The sequence below is a fragment of the Emiliania huxleyi genome (genome assembly GCF_000372725.1).
Source record: "Emiliania huxleyi CCMP1516 unplaced genomic scaffold EMIHUscaffold_345, whole genome shotgun sequence".
NCBI lineage: Eukaryota > Haptophyta > Isochrysidales > Noelaerhabdaceae > Emiliania > Emiliania huxleyi.
The window spans coordinates 82,291-99,373 of NW_005199402.1; the positions used below are offsets into that span (position 1 = coordinate 82,291).

A 17,083-nucleotide genomic window follows, 5' to 3' on the forward strand; every position below is an offset into this window, starting at 1 on the left:
GGCTCTTCCTGCAGCAGAACCACCTGCGCCGCCTTGCCGGACGCTGTCATCCCAAACAGAGGCTGCCGCCACCAGGGAGTGGGGCGTCGCCATTCCGGAGCGCCGCCGCTGCCGCCGCAGCACCCGCCCCGCCCGCCGCACCGCCGCCCCCCCGCCGCCCCCCACCCCCCCGCCGCAGGCCCTTCCTCTCCTACGGCGACTCCGGGCCGCCGCAGCGCGAGAACAGCGGCTCGTGGGCCGGTGCGGTCGGGGTCGAGGAGGCGCTGCTCCCCGCTCGCGAGGCGGAGCAGAGGGTGAGCGGTGAGAGTCGCGTGGCTGAGAGTCGTAAGCTGCGAGTCGGAGTGGTACAGGCGGAGGCGGAGCGAGCCCTCTACCTGCGCCTCATCCACGAGTTCGGCCGCCTCCTCCTCGCGGCCGGCTCAGAGGAGCTGGTGCTCGTCCATCTCAAGTGAGACTCGCCCGTACTCTAGGCCTCCTCCTCACGCCGGGCGCGTCGATGCGCTCCGAGGAGCCCGGCCTCTTCCGCTGCGTCTTCTCTGCGGCGACGGAGGAGGGCTTCGAGGTGGCGCTGCAGCGCTTCGCGCGCCTCGCCGCCGCGCCTCGCGCAACATGAGGCGGCTCTTTCGGTGCGCGCTGAGACACAGCATGGACACCAAGGCGCTCGCGGCCCGCGTTGTCCGAACTTGGTGGCTGTTTCCGAGAAGAAGCGCAGACCGCCCCCGCCGCGGCCGTCAGTTCACAGCGCCGACGGAACTTTCACACATCAACAAACACGTCACAAACACGTACACGAACACGTGTGGGACGTGGCATGATTCGTTGATACACACCCTCACCGCGCGCATGTTTTACATGTTCTTTTGTGACTTCATATACGTATATGGAGAAGTTTGTGTTCGACTTCGAGACCTCGCGTCTCGCGAGCGCGGGCATTCACACCTCCCTCGGCAGAGTCGGCAGTGTGGTTTGGGCAGGGGTGGGCAGTGTGGGTTTCACACCCGGGGCAGGTAGGGGATCGGGCAGGGAAGTTGTGGCTTGTGCGGCAGTGTGCGGGCAGGGTAGTACGGCAGGGCAGGTCAGGGTAGTTGGGGTCATAATTGCAGGGCTGAGATTCGGGGTCCAGGTGGTGAAAAAAAGGGTCTAAAGAGACAAATTAAAGTTTTCAAAAGGGGCGCAAGTTACGCGGCGAGGGAAAAGGGAGCAAAGAGGGGCACCAAAAGGGACAAAAGGGACGCGGTCACGCCAGCGGCTGGCAGCGGTGGTCAGGGCGACCAAGCCGGCGATCCCGCTACAAAGGGGAGACAATTGCTGTGAACATGGAATTTAGATACCAATCTCAGTGAGATGTGTGAAGAGGACGGCCGACCGACGAAACACACACGCGCGAGCTTGCGAGCTCCCGGCCAGTATTCGCCCGTCTACTCCGCCTACCTCGGCTGCTTTGGGTGCCACACCACTCTCGCTCGTCGTCCCGAGCGGTGCGCCGAGCGTGGTGTGTGTGTGGAGACGTTTACCTCCTACCTTACCTCTCTCTCTGTCGCTCTGCTGTCGCTGCACAGGAGCGGCAGCATCAAACACTGCGCTCGTAGATGCCCCAGTCGGCCGAATCCATAGGCGCGTCGAACTGCGCCTGCGTACACTTTCTCCCGACGAGCCCACCAGACCACGTGTGGCGATACCCGAACGCGACGCACGTGGAGTCGGCGAGGCACGCGTCAGCGACGCCATACCTCAGTCGGCGATAATATTGGTGGTTCCGCAGAGCTTTCCAGAGCCAACTTCACCGTTGCGGGTGTCCACGCCCAGCGCAAAGGTGAAGGACTCGTACGGGTCTGGAGTGGAAGGGGGCGATGGCGGCGGCGGCGGCGGCGGCGGCGACGGCGACGGCGGTGACGGGCATCGCCCATCGCGCCATCGACAGCTCTGGACTGCGCCTCACCACTGACCGGGAAGGCCGCCGAGTGGGTCAGCACCGGTCGCACATTGTGGCAGCAGTCAGCAGTGCATGTCTGATAGCTAGAGCAGCAGCGTCAGGGTCGCAGGGTCGGATCGTGTCAAGCCTCTCGCCCGGCCGGCCGCGTGCAGACGTCGGCCTGTCTGCTGTCTGGAGTGATCTGTCGGCGGTCAGTACGACCGATCAGGTTGGAGGTTTCTCGTGATTGGAGGGTCTATCTGTATGTACTCCTCGAGATCTCTCCAAATCTGCCCTCTGTTAGACCAGGTTAGATCGGGAAGTCGGTGCTAGTGGAGACTAGTGGAGCCGGGGCCCCGTTTCCGCACTGCGGCGCGGCGCACGGTGCCTCCGGGGGCCCCCGCGCCACCCCACCAGAGGCTAGCTCCAGCCGCAGCCCCACCCGGCCGCCCGAGAGTGTTCCCGCAGCTAGGCAGAGTCCAGAGAAGACTAATCCTGGGGGAAGCAACCGGATCTCAGGTGGTGAAAAAAAGGGGGAGACAATTGCTGTGTCCTGTGAGAATTGCCCGTTTTATTTATTTATTTATTTATGTCCTGTGAGAATGAACATGGAATTCGAATAACAATCTCAATATAATGTGAGATGCTTAGGGTACCCCTAGGGTTCTGAGGGCCGGATTTTTTTAAGACCTTTTAAGAAATGAGGAGGTTTGGGGGCTCAAATTGTCATTTAAGAGATTGCAGGCACGGGGGGTCTCTCTTTTAAGACCGTTTAAGAAAATCGGCCTCACCGGCACGCGTCGCTGCGCGGAGGCTGCGTTCCGCGCCGTTTTCTCCAATACTGCCGTTATTAGGCACAAACCCGCCTCTGAAGACACATCTGTAAGTCTGGTGCACTGGCAGGCTTAGGGGACCCCTAGGCTTAAAAGGGTGGGCCCTGGGGCGCCTGCGGCTTAAACGGCTTAAAACTTGCCTAGGCAAGTTTTAAGAGCTGCTGGGCCGCCGATTCCTTAAACGGTCTTAAACGGTCAAACGACTCGGCAGCCTCCCCGCGCCCTTAAACGCGATCACACCATGAATGGTCTATACTCAAAACTTGCCGACGGGCGGCGAAAGCTCTTCGCTCGGCCCCGAGAGCGCTTCTCTCTGCCGCCCGCCCGCCCGCTCGCTCGCCCGCCCGCCCGCCAGCCTCCCCGCGCTTAAACGCTCTAAATGGCTCAAATGGCTCAGGTTGGGCGCGGTGTGCGATTCTCTTAAATGGTCTCTTAAATGGGAGCGGCAGCATGGGCCCAATCTCTTAAACGCACCGAGGCGGCTCTGGAGCCGCCAATCTCTTAAAAGGTCTTAAAAAAATCCGGCCCTCAGAACCCTAGGGGTCCCCTAAGCTGGCAGGAGCCATACTCGCATAGGGGACGCGTGCCAGCTGACTGTAGCCAGCTTCCCCCGGCCTCCGGCGTCTACTGGGGAGCCTCCCGGACCATCGACCTCGGGAGCTCTCCCGCAGCGTTTAAGCGTTTAAGACCGTTTAAGGAATCGGCGGCCCAGCAGCTCTTAAAACCGGCCTAGGCCGGTTTTAAGCCGTTTAAGCCGCAGGCGCCCCAGGGCCCACCCTTTTAAGCCTAGGGGTACCCTAAGGTGAGATGTGCGTGAAGAGGACGGCTCACTACGCGCGTCCGGCGTGTCGCACTCGCAGGGCCCGTTGCCGTAGCCGTGCACAAAAATCAAAATATGCCGCGCACAAACTAATTTGAACAGTGCACAGTCAACAGATCTAGAGTCCATGCACCATGGAAGACAATATTCGGAAATTCGTGTGTGCAGCACCCTCCTTCCCCCCCCTCAGAACTTTGGCAGCAGCGCGTTCGTGCTCGCGAGGTACTCGGCGTACTCCGCCTCGGCACCGTACTTCTCGCGCTGCTTGCCCTCCAGCCGCTTGGTCGCCGATGTCATGATGAAGAAGATGCCGGCGAGGCCAAGCGACGCGGCGACCAGACGCAGCGCACGCGCCCACAGCGGAAGGCCGGCGGCGGCCGCGATGGATGGCGCGCCCGCGAGAAAGGAGCCGGTCCAGAAGACCAGCTCGCCAAGGTAGTTTGCGTGCCGGCTCTGCGCGTAGAGCCCTCCCATGTAGAGCCTGTCCTTGGCGCCGCCCGCCCGCAGCGCCATCTTGAAGCGCGACTTTTGCTGGTCCGCCACCGCCTCGTACACGAGGCCGGCCGCAGCGACGGCGGCTCCCGCGGCCGAGACGCCAGCGACGGCGGCGGAGGCGCCGGCGAGCGGGGCCGCCTGGAGGTGGAAGAGGAGCGGCGACGCGAGCAGCGAGTAGAAGAGCGCGGTGCTCAGCAGGATGGGCGTGCGCTGCAGGCGGGGCGTCTTGTCGAGCGGCTTGAGGCGCGCCTCGCCGTCGTACGCGGGCTGGAATTTCTGGCGCCACAGCAGGAAGGCGAAGAGGCGGGCGCCGTACGCAGCAACCAGGCCAGCGTGGGCCGCGAGTAGCGGTGAGCGCGGCGCTGGAGCCGCTAGCAGCACGGCGCCGCCGATGCCGAGCATCGAGAGGCCGTACGACAGAGAAAAGATATAAGCCTGTCGGATGTAGCAGAGCGTGCCGCACGCGGCGGCGATGCCCGTGGCGGTCGGGAGGGCCATGCCGCCCGCGAGAGCGCCCGCCAGCGAAGCCTGGAGCGCGGCGCCTCCACCCCGCAGAACGTGCACCGGCCGCGCTGCTGGGCGAGGAGGCAGCCCCAGGTGCGGACGAGCGGCGGCGAACGCGTCCGCCGAGGCGAGAGAGAGGAGGAGGAGGGATCGCGGGAGCATTATGGTCGTCGGTGTCCCCCTCGAAGGCTGACTGGCTGTTCTCAGGCTGGCGGGGGCGAGTAGACGCCCTGGTACCGGGTAGAGCCACGCCTCTCTCTCGAGGTTCTCGAGGTGGATATCCTTTGGCCGCGTTGGGTAGCGAGGATTGGTGTAACCCGAGCCACGGAGGCGTGTTTTCTGACGGCCGACCGTCAGTGCACGGAGTTGCCCCTTCTCCGACTGCCCCGGCTAGTTCCCGAGGTCGTCGGGTGTGACCCCTTCGTCCCCCGAGACCTAGCGCGGGTGGGTTGGAGGGGCCTCGGAAAGGCGCGCAAGCACGCCCTACGTCTTCCCCTCCTCCCCATCGGGCCGCATGTGAGCGGCCACGCCTCGCAGATTCGTTTCTCGCGCCTGGGTCAGGCGCGCGGGGCATCCCCCGGGTCGCTCGACCAGCGATCCGAAGAGTGGCCGCTATGCGAGGGAAAGAGTGGGGCCCTCGACGCCTCAGTCCGGCCCTCCGAGGGGGGAAGGGAATTGCGGGGTCCCCTCGGGCGCCTCAGTTCGGCCCTCCCGAGGGGGGGAGGGGAGCAAGGGAGTGGGGGGGTCGGGGCGGTGGGGAAAAGAAAGAAAGAAAGAAAACAGACAACCCAAGGGAGGGATGGGAGGACGGCACGCCGCCACCACACAGGGATTTTAAGGAGAGGTGTGTGGTGCGCTGTGGGGCGGTGGGGAAAAAAGAAAGAAAACAGACAAGCCAAGGGAGGGATGGGAGGACGGCACGCCGCCACCACACAGGGATTTTAAGGAGAGGAGTGTAGTGTTTAGTGTCTACGTGCAGCGACGGGCGCTGCGCGATAGCTGCTTTGTGGGTCCCGTGAGCCAAGTCGGCGTCGGGCTGCGCAGCCGGTCGCTAAATGTTCGCTCGCCGTGGTCACAAGCCATCGAGGAAGCCACCCTACCAGGGCCACAATCGCGTTGCGGATCAGGTTTGTGACCCTGGCGGTGGCGAGCCTTTGGCGCACAGCGTAAGCATGCCAGCACGACTCGCATCAGGGCTGCACCCGTCGCCGAGCACCTCGTGCACTCCACATGGAACGGGTGATGCCACGAGCCCGCTGCGCGGCTGCACCGAGTGGCTCTCTGTGGCAGGGAATGCACTTTTATGCCACATGATGGCGTTGCCTCGCAGCATGCCGAGTGGGCCTTCTGTCTCTGAGGAAGAACCGAAATGCGAATTCGCGCCTTGCCGATCTCCGAGTGGTCAACCGGAGAGGTCTGTGGACACGTGTGCAAGCGAGGCAGCCGCAATCGGCGCGTCTCTGGCATCTGCGTGGTGAGCACCCTGGCGGTATGCGTGCGCAGCAGCCTCAACGCAGGGCCAGATGACGTGTCCAGTCGGAGGTGGTGCGCTACCAACGGCTCGAATGATTCCTCGCGGGTCGAATTCGTCCACGCACACGCGTCGGGCACCCGCTCAGCAGCACCGAGGGGTATCTGTCGCGTCACAGCCATCGTGTGCTGCAACCTCCGGCAAACCAGTGCCGGCTACTGGCCACCATCGATACACGGAGAACCGCTCGCACGAGTCAGCCCAGAGGCGATCGATGGGCGGGAGAGGCCTCTGGCACAGACATACAGCTCGGGCCCGACGGACGGCGCGAGGGGGCGATCTCGCGCGGGTCCAACTTTGGCCTGTGTGAGGGCGTGAAGAGGGGAAAAGCGCTGCTTTTCTTTTTTACTATGTAAAGGCAGGCTTCGCAGAGGGGAAATCTGTACTCTCTTCTGTACTTTGAGGACGGGTACTTACAATATATAACGTCCCCAAAGTACAGCAGAGAGTACAAAAATAGATATGTAGGAAAGCTTGCGTCATCAGAGAATCTCGCGAGGATCTGGCGCGCCTCAATTGAACGAACGCCGAGCGACGCTCCCGGCGTGCGGATCTTGCTTGACAGGTGCCTCGCTGCGTGCGCCGCTGCGCCTGCGCTCGGCCCTCGCTGCCTGCGCCTGTCTGTCAGCCTGGACACGCTCGCGGCGCTCGCGGCGCAGTCACTGCGGCTGGTCTGAGCGGGCGGCATGCCGCGGCTCCACACTGCCACTGCACAAACTCTAGGCAGAGAGGAGCCAGTACTCCTCTGTTCAACGCATAGGCCATCGCAACTCGACCCCTGCCACCGCGCTGGCGCGTGCTGCCGCTCCTGTCTGCGCGACAGTTCCGATGAAACCGTGCTCCCCTCCCGTGACGGCCCGAGCCTCAACTCCAGGCTCAGCTGAGAGATACACTGCTACTGGTGGCTGAGCGTCGGAGGTGCCCTCTCAGCTATGTGTCTTGGTCCGTGAGGACAGTCTGCCAGCTCCCCTGGTCATGCGCTCGCCGTCTCGGCCGATCGGTCCCCGGCGGCCGTATTTGTGTGTTGCAGCTGAAGAAGCAGGTTGACCTTGTTTCGTTTACCGAAGATCCCGTCATGGTAGTGGCCACGCTGTGACTTGACGTAGCCTTGGCCGGTGGTGTGGTCGAACGCCCGTTGACCACGGAACCCGCGTTGCTTGCAGCCCATGTTGCAAGGCGGGCGCGCTCTTCGGTGTTGCCGAAGGCGAACTTGTCTCTCTCACTCTCTCAGCGTATGTAGCTCTTACGTACATTCCCGTAGGAGGACTGCTGACAGGGGTATGAGGAGCGACCCGATTCTTACTCGAACATATGTTTCTACGAACCCGAAGTTTTTGCAGTTTGTTTGGCATCACGCGAGACAGACTCTCTCCCTGGCGCCTCCCGCTCCCCCGCACATAAATGCGTACGGACGGAGCGCTGGCACGGCACGGTCGGAGCGTCGGACACATAACCACCACGGCAGCCTCGGGGGAGCCACACCTAAAGGCTAGAGCGACTCCTAGAAGAGATGGGAGTCGAGAGTTCGAGCGAGAGCGGTATACGTGTAGCGACGCCGAGACGCGAGAGCGCGCGGCGATCTCGCGAGGGCCCCGGGTAATACCCGAAAATACCTGGAAACCCCCGGGTATTTTCGGGTATTACCCGGGTTTTTTGGCATTTTCTGCTTGCTGACCACTGAACAAGAGTAACAACAGTAACAAACAGTAACAGCTTGGGCTGGGGAGAACACTTGAACAACGTTGAGGATTTCAGCTAACAATAGAGTAGTGTGCAACTGTTAGGCCCAAAAAGTTAACGTGTTTGACACAGCTTTTCGAGGGCCGAGAAGCCCGCGAAAACGAGACACAACCCGAAAAGAGATTTCGCGCCCCCAACCCGCGTCGCTCTGCCTCTGTGGCTGCCGCCCGTAGCGCGTAGGCGCTATCACATGGTACACCGATAACGTACTCGCCTCTCTCCCTCGCCTCCGTACTCGGGGAGATCAGCGTGACCGTGAGCGTGGAGAGCCGCGCGTCGTCCTATCAAACCTCATCTCGCGGGCCCTACGCCGCGCCGCCCGAGGCGTCGTCGACGCTGCTCTCTCCGCCCAGCCTCTGTCAAACCTCATCTTTGAGGTTTGGCCATACCCTACCCGCCCCGAATCGCATGCCTGTACACCGGCCGGCGCCCCGCCAGGAGCGCCAGCGAGAAGAAGAGAAGAGGGAGCCGCGCGCGCGCCGTCCGCTGCGGCCCCTCGGGAGCGGCTCCCGGGGCAGCCCGGGAGCGGGCGCCTTGGCGCAGTCGGCCTCTACAGGCGCGGGTCGAGGGGCGCGGGCGCGGTGTCCGGCGTCGACTCGTGGGCGCAGTCCGGAAAGACCTTCTTGATGGTGATGCCCTTTGCCAGCGCCTCGAGCGCGTCGCCAGCCTTGGGGCGGACGTCGCGGTCGAAGATCGCGAGTGGGATCGCCAGCGTGGCGACGGCGTTCGGCACGTCGACGATGCCGGAGATGCGCCCCTCGCACGGGCAGCAGGAGAGGAGGAGGTAGATCTGCTCCTCGGTGTAGCCAAAGTTGGCGAGGTACTTGATGCAGTTGAGGACGGCGCGCTTGTACGCGAGCGTCGCGTCGAGGAAGTGCTGCACGCCTGAGTACTCGTAATTCGTTGGCCGTGAGAGAGGCACCAGCTGGAGGCGGCGGCGGAGAGCCGCGCGCCGTTCTCGTCGACCGAGACGCCCTCGAAGACGAAGTACTCCGAGTAGCGGGGCTCCATGGGGCCGATCTCAAAGATCGGGTTGACGCTGAGCGGCGACGGGCCGACGACGGGCAGCAGCTTCATCCCGCCCTTGATGACGGTGAGCTTGAGGTCGAGGAAGCCTGTTCACAGCTGGCGGCGTGAAGAGACGCCGTGCACAGACGTGGCTGTGCAGTCAGCTCGAGGTCGACGGCGCCGCTCATCTCGATGGCGCCGCAGAAGGACACCTCGCCGTCGCCCTGCGAGAAGTGCATGTCTCCCATCGAGAGGTTAGCGCCGGGCACAAACACGGGGAGGTAGAGGGAGCACCCGCGCGACAGGTTCTTGATGTCGCAGTTGCCGCCGTTCTCGCGGCCCGGCACGGTGCGCGCAGCCTCGCCCGCGATCCTCTCCCAACCCGCCTCCTTGGGGCCGTGCTTGAAGTGGCCGACCTTGCCCAGCATCGCGCCCGTCGGGTTCGGCCAGGTGGCGAGCGGGCGCGTGTGCATGTGCGCGCACCTACTCACAGCTGCGGCCGTGAGGAGAGCCCACGGTGCGAGCGCGAGAGCGGGCGCGCGCGCGCGCACGTCGTGGTCATCTTCGGCGTATCGACCGTCGACTGGAGCGCGGACTCCCGCGAGTTCCACATGTCGAGCAGCTCTTGCGACGGCGCGGTCCCGATCAGGCCCGGGTGGATGAGGCCCGCGAATCTGACGCCGGGGATGTGGCGCGACTGGGCGTAGACGCCCTCGAAGTCCCAGCAAGCCTTGGTCGCCTCCGGGTAGTGGTCCGTGAGGAAGCCTCCGCCGTTGTCCTTGTGGAAGGTGCCGGTGAAGCCCCACTCGTCGCCCGCCAGCGGGCCCACGTCCAGGATCTCGACCTGCGGCAGTCGAGTGCAATCAGCGCGCGGGGCGTGTGCACCGAGAAAGGGAGGCGTGGTGGCGTGCGACCTTGAGGAGGTCGCCCGGCTGGGCGGTGGGCACGCAGATCGGCCCGCTCAGGTAGTGCACCTGCGGCGATGATTCGCCCTTCAGGCAGGGCTGGGGGGGCGCAGAGAGGGGATCGGCGCCGCAAACTCGCGCCTGCGTCAGGTCGACGTGCTTGACGTCGTCGGCGGAGTCGTCATTTTTGATTTGGCCGCCGGTCCAGTCTGTCAAATCGGGGAGAGCAACGGGCAGTCGGGGCGAGGCTCAGGAAACACAGCGCGGTGCACCCCGTCTCTCGTCACCGATTGTTTCGACGCGGAAGACGTCGCCCTCCGCGACCGTGGCGGTTGGCGGGATGTCCGGGTGCCAGCGGTTGTGCACGGGAGGGTCCTGCTCCCACGGGAGCTTCTTCGGGTTCACGGAGAGGAGCGTCTTGGGCATCTCAAAGCGGGTTGAGCGATGGCTTTGTGCGACACACAACTGGGGGGGTACATCGGAGGCCATCGTGCGGGCGTCTTTTTTCTACTGACTTGGTCCACCAAGAATTGGCTAGGGCTGCAGAAGCAGCGTATCTCAGACATTCTCACACGGCCATCGCAGAGCAGATTGTGAATGAGCTTGCCTGCGGCGAGGGCGGTCGAGTGCACGGCGGTCGAGTGCAATAAGGCCTGTGTGTGTGTGCTGTGTGCTGTGTGTGTGAGGCACTTTTAAGCCGGGCGTGATCTCGACCCACGCGCCGGAGCGCGTGTGGTGCTTGAGCAGCCGGGCGGTAGCCGCAGCTACCTCTCGAACGGTAGCTCGTCGAGCCACACTCGCCGAAGGGGTGCCCTCGTCCTGTCGTCCTCCACCGCAGCCTTGAACTGCTCGCCTAAGCCAGACGCGCGGCAGGCCCGGAAAGCCTCATCCTGGATATCTCCATATGGCCGTGTCCCTGTCCGAGTCGTACTAGCATCATCTTTCTGGGCTCGCGATTCCAGCCGCCCACGTCCCAACGCAAGTCTCGGAGCCCGGCGGCGGCGTAAAGAATTCGCGACCCCGCCACCCTGCGGCGGGCGATTCAGCTGGACGCAGGACCGCAGGACGGGGTGGAGGTCCACGCTTCATAAGGTGCAGGTGTACACCTTGTACCGACACAGTGGTAGGCGCGCAGCGCCCACACCTGCTACCTAGGTGTGTGAGTGAGTGCTACCTTAGCACACCTTATACCGAGGTACCCTCCACATGTCCACACCGGCACCTGGGGTACTCTCGAGACGTTCACACCGGCGGTGCGCGCGAATAAGGGCCCGTCGCGCGAAACACAACAACCTCTCATGGCGCGCCCAAGAAGCCCTCCTCCACGCAGAACACGACGCTCCAGACCCTGGGCATGGACGTGATCAAGCAGTACCCGGGCCCGCTGACAGTCTCGAGGGCCGTCAAGGTGGAGACGTCCCGGGCAAGCACTTCCCGCAGCCTGCGGCAGATCGTCAAGGTGCACAACAACTAGGAGTACCTGTGGTTGCGGCCCACCGAGGAGGCGATCATCGCGCGCGCTACATGCTGAAGCACGGCAACGTCTCCGCCCCCTCGGCTGCACCTTCCTCCACCTCGCCGGACCCATCGAGCTCCGACGCTGCCGCTTCGGCTGCGCCATCCTCGGCGCTCGGGCTCGGCCCGCCCGTCGACCTCCGACTCACCCTCCGCCGACCCGCTCCGTGACGTCGACATGTCACTGCTCCAGAGCGCCGGTGTTCTCCACAGAACACGCCATATGCTGCATGAGTGAGTAGCGCGTGTCGGGCGGGGCCGTCGGGAGGGGCGAGCGTGTGTCCGGCGAGGCGCCCCCCCCATACCTCACCCGTACCTTTACCGAGGTAGCGCGCGGTGTCCTATACACCTCCACCTTAGGTAAGTGGCCCAATGTCTGTACCTTACTGTACCTCTACCTAAGTGTGCCGGCCAGCGCCCACACCGGCACCGGGGGGTAGGGTCAGAGGGACTGCACCCAAGGTGTTGAGGTGAGCACCTTATGAAGTGTGGGTGGAGGTTTTAGTAGTACAGCGCGGTGCACCCCGTCTCTCGTCACCGATTGTTTCGACGCGGAAGACGTCGCCCTCCGCGACCGTGGCGGTTGGCGGGATGTCCGGGTGCCAGCGGTTGTGCACGGGAGGGTCCTGCTCCCACGGGAGCTTCTTCGGGTTCACGGAGAGGAGCGTCTTGGGCATCTCAAAGCGGGTTGAGCGATGGCTTTGTGCGACACACAACTGGGGGGGTACATCGGAGGCCATCGTGCGGGCGTCTTTTTTCTACTGACTTGGTCCACCAAGAATTGGCTAGGGCTGCAGAAGCAGCGTATCTCAGACATTCTCACACGGCCATCGCAGAGCAGATTGTGAATGAGCTTGCCTGCGGCGAGGGCGGTCGAGTGCACGGAGCTAGGTGCCTCGCCGTCCTCGCAGGCAGGAGTCGCCGCGTACGTAGGCGGCTCCCGTGGTGTACCTGTGCTAGTGCCAGTGCGCGCCGCAGTCCCGTGCCTAGTCGCTAGTGTGTGCGAGGGAGTTTTGTTGTAAAATTCTTTTCTTGCGCAGGTGTACCTTGTTAGTGCCAGTGCGCGCCGCAGTCCCGTGCCTAGTCGCTAGTGTGTGCGAGGGAGTTTTGTTGTAAAATTCTTTTCTTGCGCAGGTGTACCTTGTTAGTGCCAGTGCGCGCCGCAGTCCCGTGCCTAGTCGCTAGTGTGTGCGAGGGAGTTTTGTTGTAAAATTCTTTTCTTGCACAGGTGTACCTTGTTAGTGCCAGTGCGCGCCGCAGTCCCGTCCCTAGTGTGTGCGAGGGAGTTTTGTTGTAAAATTCTTTTCTTGCGCAAAGCCTGAGCAATCTTGGCAGGGGAGAGCCCAGCTGCTCCGCCTCCGCTCCGCCAAACGCTCTCACCTCCGCGCCGACCGACACTACAAGATTGCTACTGGGAAGCTGTCCTCTGTGGCGCTGGATCGCCTAGGCTGGATCCCGAGACGCCCGCCATGCGCCCCGCGAGGCGGAGGCGGTGCGCGACATCCTGTGTGTGTGTTGCAATAAGGCCTGTGTGTGCTGTGTGCTGTGTGTGTGAGGCACTTTCAAGCCGGGCGTGATCTCGACCCACGCGCCGGAGCGCGTGTGGTGCTTGAGCAGCCGGGCGGTAGCCGCAGCTACCTCTCGAACGGTAGCTCGTCGAGCCACACTCGCCGAAGGGGTGCCCTCGTCCTGTCGTCCTCCACCGCAGCCTTGAACTGCTCGCCTAAGCCGGACGCGCGGCAGGCCCGGAAAGCCTCATCCTGGATATCTCCATATGGCCGTGTCCCTGTCCGAGTCGTACTAGCATCATCTTTCTGGGCTCGCGATTCCAGCCGCCCACGTCCCAACGCAAGTCTCGGAGCCCGGCGGCGGCGTAAAGAATTCGCGACCCCGCCACCTGCGGCGGGCGATTCAGCTGGACGCAGGACGCAGGACGCACTGTTGGTCCTGCAAGAGACAGCGAGCCAGGCCGCCGCGGCAGGGATGTGGGCAGTGGGGGTGGCGGTGGGGGCTGGGGGCGTGGGCCAGGGCCGTGGCGCCGTGGCGCGTGGGGTTATTTCACACACGCTATTCTCTCCTAAAGCGTACCATTAGCATTACTACGTTGTGGTCGAGCACTCTGACATGCACATAGGGCTCCCCCCCAACACACATTCATGCCATGATACATGGACATGGACATGGACATGGACACATGCGCGCTCATGCTACACACTACCTATACCAGCCCACATGACCGCTCACAGCATGTCGCCCTCCTTGACAGACCGCGCCGACCTAAAGCGCGCCGCGTCTGCCGCGCGGAGGTACGCGCGCGGCGGGTAGAAGAGCACCAGGACGAGGGCGGCGGCGAGGAGCCTGCAAGAGGAGTGCACAGGGAGGGCGAAAACATCGGTGAGAGGACAAGGGGATGAGCGGCACAATGTAAGCGCAGCGAGGGGAGAGATTCATGTGCGTCTGCGGGACTCCACACCAGTCTCCACACACACTCACACACGCGGCCATGTCAGGGCCGGCCGTGCGCACCCGCAGAGCCACGTAACTGGCTTTGATGACACGCTCAAAGTGCAGACCACTTCGCGGCTCGCGGGGAGCACCGCCTCCTTTGCCGCCGCGACCGGCCCTACTCGCCATTCATGATTGAGGGGGGATGGCGAGTGCGGTGAGGGTTGACAGCTCAGGCGCAAGGGTAGGGGGGTGAGACAGGTGACGTGCCGCGGGCGAGCCGCACCGGGCACCGCCTCGTCCGCCTCAAAAGTACAAATAATGAGCATGCCGAGCGCCGAGTGCTCCATGAAGTGCTTCGCTGCGGGCGACGCGCGATGCTGTACTTGATCAATACTGTCGGGCGTGCCATCGCGGTCTCCGTCGGGGAGCATCTTGACCACCTCTTCGTCGACCGCCTTGCCGGGGAACCAGCCCGGTCGCGAGAGGTGCTTGCCCGGGTACCACTCCTTCTCGTAGCTGCGCGACTCCTTTTCGGGCGCGATCGGAACAAGAATGTCGTCCGGCCCTTGCTGTCCCCAGCCCTCTGGGTCCGAGGGCAGAGCGGAGGCAGCGGCAAGCAGCACACACACGAGGCCACGCTTGCACATGTGTATGTGTGCACGGCGTCTCTTCACGCCGCCAGCTGTGAACAGGCTTCCTCGACCTCAAGCTCACCGTCATCAAGGGCGGGATGAAGCTGCTGCCCGTCGTCGGCCCGTCGCCGCTCAGCGTCAACCCGATCTTTGAGATCGGCCCCATGGAGCCCCGCTACTCGGAGTACTTCGTCTTCGAGGGCGTCTCGGTCGACGAGAACGGCGCGCGGCTCTCCGCCGCCGCCTCCAGCTGGTGCCTCTCTCACGGCCAACGAATTGGGGGTTCCGAGCAGTGTGGGGCCGCTCCGGCCTTCCCCTTATCTTCGGAGTTTCCCCCCCCCCCCCCCCCTCTCTCTCTCTCTCTCTCTCTCTCTCTCATCGCTCGCCCCCCCCCCCCCTCTCTTGAGCACTTGAGCACTGGATAGGGTCGATTCCGCGTGGTACGGGGACCCCTCGATCGTCTCGCCCTCCCTCGCTGGTGTGTTCATGGGGGGGGTCATAACAAACACGGTACAGGATCGAGGTGCACGCTGCAGAAGCAGTGTCGTCCCCCCTCTCCATCGTCTCACTGGGTGGGAGACGTCGGCGGTGGTGGGCTGGTGGCGGTGTGACCGATCGAGCTACAAGAGGAGCTTGTTCAGCAGGATCAGGGTGGGCGGAGCAGTACCTCACTTCCTCAATGGGTGAGCTTCAGAATTCCAGGCCAGCGCCACCACGCGCCCTCCCCTTCACCCATCGGCTCATGTGTGGAGTCGAACCACAGCCGGGATGGAAGCTTCCTGCTTCCATCTGATTAATTTTCCATTTTCCTCCTGTGCAAGAGCGGGGAGGGCTCGGACGGAGCGCCCTCTCTCTATGCAAATGTATGTATGTATGTATGTGTGTATGTATGTATGTATGTATGTATGTATGTATGTAGGTGAAGAACAGTCAGGCTCGGACTGGACACCAGCGCGGTATGGGTGGACGCGAGACAGATGACGACGACACGCTCGAGCGACACACAGACACACACAAGCTCACAAGACAGACAGCCAGCTGGGCTGCCACACACCCTGCAACAACTTAGAGTTGTTTGATATTGCTAAAAAATCAAACAACAGCTCTCTCTCTCTCAAAAAATCTCTCTCACACCAAGTGGGCATACACATCACTCAGGGCCACGGTCCCCCCTGTCGCCCTCCCCCAGCACCCACGGTGCCAAGGGCTCTCTCTCTCTCTCTCTAAAAAGAAAGAAAACAGATCAGTCAACCCAAGAAAGGGATGATCATACTCTCTCTACCATGATGATTACTTTTGGTCAACGACCTCCTGAACCACGGGCACCTTACTACTTTTCCCTTCACAGCTGTTGAGCGCTGTCAGAGCGGTGTTTCGACACCGAGATCTTCTAGGAACCCTGTTCAAAAAATGAGCAGATACAGCTATCCTTTGTGATCACACCTGTGAATCACGGGCACCGAAAATCGAGGCGTGCTCACGCCAAGTACGCCGCTCCGCCCGCTCCGCCCGGCCGGCTCTGACGCCCCGCCCTTTCTGCTTGTGTAGGGAGAACGACGCCAGGTTTGCCGTCGTTGTTTCGTACCCATGTCTGGATGGCGATCGAAGCTGCCTTCCCCACTACCTGCAGTTCCCTCGTCACCTCTCCTGCTAGCTCCTCTCTCTTCCTTTCGGGTATGGAGTCCATGAGTGCGGGCAGCGTGCAGGCAATCACGGGCGCTATTTTGTCGTACTCCTCTCCGGCAAGCGCTCCAAATCTAGACCCCATTGCCTTTAAGGAGACTGCCCTCGCGCGTCTCAGGAATGTGGCTGTGTCTTTTGAATCAGGCGCCGCCCGTTCGACTCTTGCTGTCGCCCTCGCCCTCGCCGTGTGTTTCTCGACCTTCCGCATGAAACGCGCCTCTTCCTTGTTTCCAGCGCAGCTGCCGCTCAGTATGTGCGCCAACGACGCCTGTGGTGGCTGGTGGCTCTCTGTCTTCCCCGTTTCTCCTTCTTGCCTCACGCGCCTCTTTTGCGGCTTCATCCCTACCTTAGCCACCTTGCACGCTCTGCATCCCCAAAACGCACTTCTCGTGGCGGGGGCCCTCACTCCCCGTTTCTTCCCCCCCTCTAGAATACGCCTGTGCTGTGCCCCGTGCAATGGTAAAAAGAAAGAAAGAAACAAAAAACGCAATCCAAACGAGATAGCAGATAAAGGAGGAGGAGGGTCCCCACCTGCACGAGCAGGATTTTGGAGGGACGATCAGGGGCGCTAAAAGAAAGAAAGAAAACAGACAAGCCGAGGGAGGGATGGGAGGACGGCACGCCGCCACCACACAGGGATTTTAAGGAGAGGTGTGTGATGCGCTAGCCGTCGCCCACCCTGATCAGGGGCACTGCCATGCCGGTGCTTAGAATTCTTTTGCTTTCTGGCCACGAAGGCAGCCATCCAACAATGCGGTGTAGGCTGCTCCGTTCTTCTTGCCTGCTCCAGCGGCTACACACGAGGCCGCAGCGACCCTTGAGCAGCAAGGTCGTCGGCTCTGCGAGCGAGGCGGTTGCCGACGTGCCGGCCGGCGCCACACTGCTGGTGGGCGGCTTTGGCCTCTCCGGCGTGCCGGAGAACTTGATAACTGCGCTGCGCGACCGCGCTTGCGGTGGACTCACCGTCGTCAGCTCCAACGTGGGCACGAGTGAGCGCGGGCTCGGGCTGCTCTTCCAGACAAGGCAGATCGCAAAGGTGGTCTCGGCGTACGTCGGG

At 62.8% G+C, this 17,083-nt stretch overlaps 6 protein-coding genes across 6 annotated transcripts in view; 3 read left to right on the forward strand and 3 right to left on the reverse strand.

The window, feature by feature from the left end:
* The window catches only part of EMIHUDRAFT_469924 (hypothetical protein), a gene marked incomplete at its 5' end in the record, with an annotated part of 4,112 nt that extends 3,228 nt beyond the window's left edge, over window positions 1-884 (forward strand). Inside the window, 3 exons of the mRNA XM_005773123.1 lie at window positions 179-281; window positions 351-396; window positions 471-884. Coding sequence (XP_005773180.1) covers window positions 179-281; window positions 351-396; window positions 471-613 — 292 coding nt within the window. The 3' untranslated portion in view covers window positions 614-884. The remainder of the gene's footprint in view (window positions 1-178; window positions 282-350; window positions 397-470) is intronic.
* Window positions 885-3,624: 2,740 nt separating this feature from the next.
* Window positions 3,625-4,846, reverse strand: EMIHUDRAFT_444641 (hypothetical protein). Its single transcript, XM_005773124.1, has one exon. The coding sequence runs from the start codon at window positions 4,724-4,726 to the stop codon at window positions 3,752-3,754; it is 975 nt and encodes a 324-aa protein (XP_005773181.1). The 5' UTR covers window positions 4,727-4,846; the 3' UTR covers window positions 3,625-3,751.
* A 3,048-nt stretch (window positions 4,847-7,894) lies between these two features.
* On the reverse strand, window positions 7,895-11,972 carry AMI2 (formamidase). The gene is made up of 7 exons (XM_005773125.1): window positions 11,802-11,972; window positions 9,890-9,957; window positions 9,758-9,817; window positions 9,395-9,687; window positions 9,025-9,326; window positions 8,789-8,950; window positions 7,895-8,720 (listed from the first exon to the last, which is right to left on the reverse strand). Exons 1-7 carry the CDS (start codon window positions 11,938-11,940, stop codon window positions 8,386-8,388), a joined length of 1,359 nt encoding a protein of 452 aa, XP_005773182.1. The 5' UTR covers window positions 11,941-11,972; the 3' UTR covers window positions 7,895-8,385.
* A 925-nt stretch (window positions 11,973-12,897) lies between these two features.
* On the reverse strand, window positions 12,898-14,358 carry EMIHUDRAFT_241899 (hypothetical protein; the record flags this gene model as incomplete). The annotated part of the gene is made up of 5 exons (XM_005773126.1): window positions 12,898-12,986; window positions 13,161-13,210; window positions 13,541-13,621; window positions 13,790-13,886; window positions 13,995-14,358. 5 exons carry the CDS (start codon window positions 14,356-14,358, stop codon window positions 12,898-12,900), a joined length of 681 nt encoding a protein of 226 aa, XP_005773183.1.
* Window positions 14,359-14,441: 83 nt separating this feature from the next.
* EMIHUDRAFT_241900 (hypothetical protein) lies at window positions 14,442-14,954 on the forward strand (the record flags this gene model as incomplete). Its single annotated transcript, XM_005773127.1, has 3 exons — window positions 14,442-14,596; window positions 14,769-14,821; window positions 14,923-14,954. 3 exons carry the CDS (start codon window positions 14,442-14,444, stop codon window positions 14,952-14,954), a joined length of 240 nt encoding a protein of 79 aa, XP_005773184.1.
* Window positions 14,955-16,723: 1,769 nt separating this feature from the next.
* EMIHUDRAFT_241903 (3-oxoacid CoA-transferase) lies at window positions 16,724-17,065 on the forward strand (the record flags this gene model as incomplete). The annotated part of the gene is made up of 2 exons (XM_005773128.1): window positions 16,724-16,782; window positions 16,852-17,065. Coding segments are annotated over 2 exons (273 nt in total), but the record flags the coding sequence as incomplete, so codon positions are not given.
* Window positions 17,066-17,083: the final 18 nt, after the last annotated feature.

Excerpts from the sequence above, each read along its gene's own strand:
- EMIHUDRAFT_444641 (XM_005773124.1), bottom strand. The coding sequence starts at position 4,726 with ATGCTCCCGCGATCCCTCCTCCTCCTCTCTCTCGCCTCGGCGGACGCG.
- AMI2 (XM_005773125.1), bottom strand. The coding sequence starts at position 11,940 with ATGCCCAAGACGCTCCTCTCCGTGAACCCGAAGAAGCTCCCGTGGGAG. Across the intron at positions 9,818-9,889 it reads AGCACGTCGACCTGACGCAG|GTGCACTACCTGAGCGGGCC; the intron begins GCGCGAGTTTGC and ends TCATCGCCGCAG. Across the intron at positions 9,327-9,394 it reads ACGCCGAAGATGACCACGAC|GTGCGCGCACATGCACACGC; the intron begins GTGCGCGCGCGC and ends AGCTGTGAGTAG.